Source organism: Hyaena hyaena, unplaced genomic scaffold (assembly GCF_003009895.1).
Source record: "Hyaena hyaena isolate Hyena2069 unplaced genomic scaffold, ASM300989v1 scaffold_119, whole genome shotgun sequence".
Lineage (NCBI taxonomy): Eukaryota > Metazoa > Chordata > Mammalia > Carnivora > Hyaenidae > Hyaena > Hyaena hyaena.
The window spans coordinates 2,499,042-2,506,199 of NW_024080750.1; the positions used below are offsets into that span (position 1 = coordinate 2,499,042).

General features: G+C 48.4%; 1 protein-coding gene and 1 long non-coding RNA gene across 2 annotated transcripts in view; both read right to left on the reverse strand.

Moving 5' to 3' along the window:
* The window catches only part of LOC120234848, a 35,065-nt gene extending 34,740 nt beyond the window's left edge, over positions 1–325 (reverse strand). The window contains exon 1 of the long non-coding RNA XR_005529218.1: positions 194–325. This is a non-coding gene — a long non-coding RNA (uncharacterized LOC120234848). The remainder of the gene's footprint in view (positions 1–193) is intronic.
* A 4,794-nt stretch (positions 326–5,119) lies between these two features.
* LOC120234889 (protein FAM209B-like) lies at positions 5,120–6,950 on the reverse strand. The gene is made up of 2 exons (XM_039236901.1): positions 6,635–6,950; positions 5,120–5,478 (listed from the first exon to the last, which is right to left on the reverse strand). Exons 1-2 carry the CDS (start codon positions 6,881–6,883, stop codon positions 5,215–5,217), a joined length of 513 nt encoding a protein of 170 aa, XP_039092832.1. The 5' UTR covers positions 6,884–6,950; the 3' UTR covers positions 5,120–5,214.
* Positions 6,951–7,158: the final 208 nt, after the last annotated feature.

The following is a 7,158-nucleotide window of genomic DNA, read 5'->3' on the forward strand; positions in this document are numbered from 1 at the left end:
CCCCCCCCCCCCCCCCGGCGGCATCGGGGTCCCGCAGGTATCTGGGGAGGCGTGAGCTGCAGGTTTGGGGAGCGGGGAGGAGGAAGCCCTCTCTCCAGGACCCTGCGGATCTGATACTCTCGCCCACCGCCCTCATCTCTTAGGGAGGGAAAGTCCAAATCCCGTGGGTGGCACCCCGCTCCCTGCCTCTTACCTCTTCTCACTCACTGGGCCCCAAGGACACTGAGCACCCCCCCATCATGCCGCAGGCTCCTGTCTCAGGGCCTTTGCACTTCCCATCATGTCTGTCTTCCACACTCTTCCGCCAGGACGTCCTCACCGAGTTCTTCCCCAATTATACTGCGTGACGGTAAGCCAAGCACCCCGCCCGCGGACCCCACACCTGCACGCATACCTCTTCCCTGACCGATCCGTGTCCTCAGTGCGCGCGAGCCCCTGACAGGCTGTAGTAGGACTTCCTGTGTATTTACTGCCTCGCTGCCCAGAAGGGATGTTTGACTTGTTTTCCACCTTCTCAGCCCCAGCGCTCACGACAGTGGACAGGATAAACCCTGGAGTGAGTGAGTCGTTGTTGATAAAGTAGTGGCATTATTGCTGCCAGTACTATGAAAGCTGGTTGCTCTTAGTAATGAACACACCGTGGCTACCCCTGCGTCCCCTTCGCGCTATTGTCAAGGGCCCTTGGAAACAAAATCTTGGCAACGGGCAGCCGGTTCTCTGAGGTGGGCGTTGTCTTCCACCTGGTGGTTGTCTCTGGAAGTGCAAGCTATGCCCACATTTGTTTTTAAATCTATTGGTGCCCCTGGCGAGGTGGCCCACTGGCACTACCCACCTGAGGGAAATTTGGCAATACCTCACAAAACCACGTGTGCACCGCCTTTCGACCCAGCAATCCCACACCTGGGCATCCATGCCCAGATAAACCTCCGACAACACGAAACACTTAACGTGCACAAGGTTATTCGTTGCACCATTATTTGTCTCTTCCAACTACTGGAAACCACTTGAATGCTCTTGTGTAAGAGCTGGATGGACCACTCTCCATCGTGGCACACCCCGGGCACATCCACACAGCGGAGTACTCTGTACGTGGAAAAAAGGATGAGATGTGAGCCAACGCGGAGTCATGTCCAGGACTCGCTGTTAATCAAACAAACGAAAAGCAAAAGCCCCAAAGCATATTGATAGCAGGGTATCCTTCACATGGGAAAGAGGGGCTATAAGAAAACACACGTATCTGTTCATTTGTGCAAGAGAAATACAGAAAGGGTAAAACAAACCAAAGAGGCTCTCACCGAGGGGGTCTGGGAGCCGTGACGGATGGGGCAGACCAGCTGCCCAGCATCCGGAGCCTGGCCGCTAAGTGCCTTTCTCCATCCAAGGAGCCAGGGCTCTTCGGAGAAGTGGTTGATTCCCTGAGGATAAACAAGACTGTCCTGGACCGTCTTGGGTTTCCAGACAGTAAGAAGCGGCTCAGAAGAGGGTGGGGCTTGTTCAAGTACAGTGGAGCCCACCTGCGGGAGCTGGCAAAGTTCGAGCAAGAAAATAAATACCAAAAATATTGGACTTTAATACGACAAAATAAATATCTGTGTGTCTATCCTGATATAAGTAAATAATCAAATAAACGGGGGAGAAAGGACAGGCCTTCCTTACAGTAGAACTCCGGTTAATAACAGTAGAAGGAAACAGGAAAATCAGCATCAGGCAAATACCAACACCACTGAAATAATTATTGCAGAAAAGACCCACTTGTAGATGCTCACACTAGCAGGTGAAAGTTTGAGGGGCAGATTGGTATAGACTATAGAGTATTCTCTAAGATATTTCTTTGTTACCGAGAAGAAGCCAGCAGATACCACCTTAATCAAGCCATGAAAGTCAATATCAAAAGTGTTGTATCACCAGGACACCACATCACATCTCCAGTTCTTTGTTTTGTTTTGTTTTAAGTTTACTTATTTATTTGGAGAGGGGAGGGACAGAGAGAGAGAGAGAGGGAGAAAGAGAGAATCTCAAGCAGGCTCCTTACTGTAAGCACAGGACCCAACGCAGGGCTCAAACCCACGAACCATGAGATCAGGACCTGAGCCAAAATCGAGTCAGACGTTAAGCTGCCTGAGCCCCCCAGGTGCCCCATGTCACTGGTGTTCTTGCCAAAAACGCACAACCTTATTCCTAGCGCGAGAAAGCAAACGTCATTCAACCCAAATGGATATTCTACAGCACAGTTGATCACTATTCTTCAAAATCGCCAAGGTCACAGCCAGCCTGTTCCATTTAGAAGGAGAGTAAGGCAGGCTGGCTGTGTGCGCTGTGGGCTGCTGGCCGGGATCCCAGAACAGACAGAAATGAAATGAACTTCACACTAGTTAAGGAGCAGTATTGCACCTATATTACCATTTTTGGTTGTCACAATTCTCCCACGATCACCTAAGAGGCCAAGGTTCGGGGCAGCTGGGGGAGGGGGAACTTTCGGTGCTGTTGTTATCTGTAAATCTGAAATGAATGCCAAAGAGCTCTTTTGAAATCTGTGCAGAGTGCCCATGATGCGCCAGGCTCTGTCCCAGATGCCGAGGACACAGCAGGAACCACAGCAGACCTCCATCCTGTTCGCCAGGGGACATTTATCTTTTTTTCAATCGTTTAAAAATATAAAAGCCAAAGGCACCTGGGTGGCTCAGTCAGTTGAGCATCTGACTCTCGATTTCAGCTCAGGTCATGACCCCAGGGTCGTGGGATGGAGCCCCGCATCTGGCTCTGCACTGAGTGTGGTGCCTGCTTGAGATTCTCTCCCTCTGCCCCTGCTCCACTTGAGCATGCTCTCTCTCTCACTCTCTCTCCACAAATAAAAAAGTTAAAAAAAATATGAAAGCCAGGGGCACCTTGGTGGCTGAGTCAGTTAAGCTCAGGTCTTGATCTCAGGATTGTAAGTTCAAGCCCCGCACTGGGCTCCATGCTTGTGTGAAAAAGTGAAACAAAACAAACTCCCCCCCACCCCGAACAAAAGGAAAGTTTTTTTTTCTTTTAAAAATAGCAATAAATAAATAAGAGCCATCATTAACTCATAGGTAGTATGAGAACAGGCAGTGGGCCGGATTTGGCCTGTGGACCATGGTTCGTTGACCTCTGGCTTTTGGATCCCCTCCATCAATCTACAATCTGCACCACGCTGAGGCCACAGGTTAAAACCAAAATGTGCTTTGCTTATCTGCATGTCCTCAGAGAGCCATGAAAATAACTCGCATAGGCCCATTTACTTGAAAAACTCAGAATACTGGAGGCACAAAGGAGTCATCTCAGCTCTTTCCACTTTTCCCCATCCTGCTTGGTGAAGATGAGAAGTAAGTGCTGGGAAGGACCAGATGGGAAGAGATGGGTGGGCGGCTTTCATTGGAGGTATGACTCTCACACACGGGGCGGAGCCTGAAGACTTCGCCCAAATGGCGGGAAGTCACTGATGCAGGACTCCTCTGTCAGGGACACATGAATCTGGACTGAACTAGAAATAAGCAACTTCCATGATCTTCCCCGGCTAGCTTCTCTCTCCTGGCCTGCACCTGCCCGTCCATAAAACGACCCACTGACCTAGATTAGGGGGTCAGTAAGCTGATTTAACAGCCTCGAGTAAGTTTCCATCAGCCATACTAACATGCCAAAATAGCCATATTTTAAAATTTTTATTTATTAATTAAAATTTTTAATGGTTATTTTTGAGAGTAAAAGACAGAGTGTGAATGGGGGAGGGGCAGAAAGAGAGGGAGACACAGAATCCAAAGCAGCTCCAGGCTCTCAGCTATCAGCACAGATCCTGAAGCGGGGCTCAAGCCCATGAACTGTAAGATCATGACCTGAGCCGAAGTTGGACACTTAACCGACTGAGCCACCTGGCGCCCTCAAAAATATCCATATTTTTAATAAGTATTATCAACATTCATATCAACCAATTTGGGAAGCCCGGCTTGGCTCACCTATATCCAAATTACACGGAAAATATAGATCAATTCTTTGTTTTTTTATTTTTATTGTATTTTATTTTATTTTATTTTATTTTATTTTATTTTATTTTATTTTATTTTATTTTAATTCTTTGTTTTTTTAAATCCAATTAGACAGATACAACTGCTAGTTTGGTAGAAGAAAAAGTCAATACATGTAATCTACGAGATGCAGTGAATAAAAAGACTTTTCTGGTGTTAAGAAAATCAAATGATTCTAGAATCCACCATCCCCCTGACATATGTACGTGTGCGTACACACACACACACACACACACACACACACACCTCTCTTAATTCAATCACTTCCTCTTTTTAAAAAATATTTATTTATTTAGAGATTGCAAGTGGGGGAGGGGCAGGGAGAGAGGCAGAAAGAATCCCAAGCAGGTTCCACGCTGTCAGCGCAGAGCCCCACGTGGGGCTCAAACCCACGAACCGTGAGATCATGACCTGAGCTGAAATTAAGACTTGGACACTCAACAGACTGAGCCACCCAGGGGCCCCTCCGTCACTTTTTTTTATATCTGCAATTAAAGCTGGACTTCGTAATACATTAGAAAGAAAAAAACTGGTTCCCTCTTTTGTGCCAACACCTCCTGTAAACACAGCTAGTCTGAAAACGGTAGCGGCCACGTATCCCAAATTTCCCAAGCCTCATCGTCCTATGAGGAATCTGGCATTGTGGCCACGCGTGCCACCCTCTGCCACTACGTCACTGTCTGTGTTCTTCTCCCTGCTCACTGCTCAGGAGGAGACGAGGGAGGCAAAAACAAACCAGTAACTGCGGCGGCCCCTGGTCTCACAGTTATTTATTTTTCTCCCAGTTTAAAAAAAGAAAGAGGGGGCAGGGGCGCCTGGGTGGCTTAGTCGGTTAAGCGTCCGACTTTCGCTTAGGTCATGACCTCACGGTTCGTGGGTTCGAGCCCCGCGTCGGGCTCTGTGCTGACAGCTAGTCAGAGCCTGGAGCCTGCTTCAGATTCTGTATCTCCCTCTCTCTCTGACCCTCCCCTGCTCACGCTGTCTCTCTCTCCCTCTCTCTCCTAGAAATAAATAAAAATATTAAAAAAAAAAAAGAAAGAAAGAAAGAAAGAAAGAGGGGGCAGAAAAAAGGTGTCACATTTGAGAATTCTTTTTCTTCAGAATAGTTTTATTAGTTTGCATAGGGTTTGTCAGTGCTCAACTTTTTCTCTCTTACTCTGACACATAAATCTATTCATTCAGAGTCTTCTTCACCCCATATCTCATAGATGGTGATGCCATTGTGAGGATCTGCAGGCATCTCAAAGTTCTGAAACTTGGGGCTGCCGCCAGCTGCCATGGTGACTTTCAGGTTGCGCACGTTGGACATAAATTTCGCAAGGTCCACCTCGAGCTTGGTTAAGGTATTGAATGCATAGTCTTTGTTGGGGGAAGTATTTTGATTTTTCTTTAGCGGAGAGCGAAATGAACAGCCTCGAAGCCCAGAAGGATTCTGCTCCTGTCAAGAAAGATTATCAGGGTGAATAATTTTGTTGACTTTACTGGTTTTGACACAGTTCCAAAAGAGTTGGGCTCATCTAAGAAAAGATGGTTCTCGCATTGCGCTCTAGGCCAGGGATTGGCAAACTACGGACCAATCTGGCCCCCATGTTGATTTTGTAAATAAAACTTTATTGGAACACAGCCTTGCTAATTTAGTGGTGTATTACGTAAGGCTGCTTTCAGGCTAAAACAGCAGCGTTGGGTAGTTACAACAGAGACTATCCAGGCTGCAGAGCTGAAAATATCTACCATCTGGTCCTTTCCAGAAAAGGTTTGCCAACCGCTGCTCTACTGGTTTGGACACGGTATCATGAAGCGTTGGGCTGTCTAGAACATGCCATATTTGTCTCCCTTTCACCGACTGACACTTGTCCAGCCACTTTAGGAAGGAGCTGTTACTTCTTTACACATTTATCCTTATTGATACCGTTTCCATTCAGTTCAGTAACTTGTCAGAAGTCAAATTCTAGGGAGATTAAGAATCAAGGGCAGTGACTGTGTCTGTGAGTAACTTTTTTTTTAATCTTTTATTTATTTCTGAGAGAGAGAGAGAGAAAAGACAATGTAAGCAGGGGAGAGAGAGAGAGAAAAGACAATGTAAGCAGGGGAAGGTCAGTGAGAGATGCAGACACAGAATCTAAAGCAGGATCCAGGCTCTGAGCTGTCAGCACAGAGCCCGACATGGGGCTCGAACCCACAAATCGTGAGGTCATGACCTGAGCCAAAGTCGGACGCTTCACCGACTGAGCCACCCAGGAGCCCTAACTATAAGTAACTTTGACCTGAAACACACCAAGTTCTTGAACCTATCCTTACTTTGAAAAGACTCACTTAATAGGATAAATGTCAAGCCAAGCTTTTATTCGCCCAATAAACAGAAGGTCAACTTCGATCGTTAGCCCGGATCCCTGTGGATCCGGGGACTACTGTCTTCCCCGAGGAGACGTCAGGAAATGAATGTGCCCGTGTCTCTCGGGACCGTGAGGTGGGTGCCTTGCCTCCTACTTGGTTTCACTTCACGACCCTGAGCATAACCTACTAGAACATCCGCTTCTCCGCGTCCGGCGGGGCTGAGATGGGAGTCGGTGTGAAAAATGGAGAGCAGTCCTTACCTTACTCTTCTCGCTATCTCCTCGAAACTTCAGTATCACATACAGCAGGACAACAAAAAAAAGCCAGAGCCACTTGCTCCCAAGCCAGCCTTGGGCGTGCTCTGGTAGATTCTGCCTAATCCGGAAGTGCCCTCCGCAGGGCACCTTCCCCTGGGGTTCTTTGGCTTTCTCTCTCAGGGAAGTAAACATAAAGGCATAGCCACAGGAGAGGCACAGTAGCAGAAACAAGACCCAGGTCAGCGTCCGCATGGTGAGCAGAGATGGGGGGGGGAGTAGCTCATGGTGGGTCTGTCTGCACCTGGGGCCCGGTTGCCTAGGCCTGGGCGGTTGGTGATGTCACAGAGGCTGCGAGGCAGGGCCAGCTCTGGCCATTGTGAGGGTTCCAGGCTAGGCTCCTGGTGGTTGCCCGGGTGCGAGGCCCGAAGGAGGTGGAGAAATTTCCAAGGCTCGGTAAGAGCGAGAAGACGGGCCACCAGCTCCCGGCCAGAATATTCTTTCCGGGCCCTGGGCTCCGCCGGGAGAGG

Coding starts and splice junctions, on each gene's coding strand:
- LOC120234889 (XM_039236901.1), bottom strand. CDS start 6,883: ATGCGGACGCTGACCTGGGTCTTGTTTCTGCTACTGTGCCTCTCCTGT. Junction 5,479..6,634: donor GAGATAGCGAGAAGAGTAAG/GTAAGGACTGCT, acceptor CTTTCTTGACAG/GAGCAGAATCCTTCTGGGCT.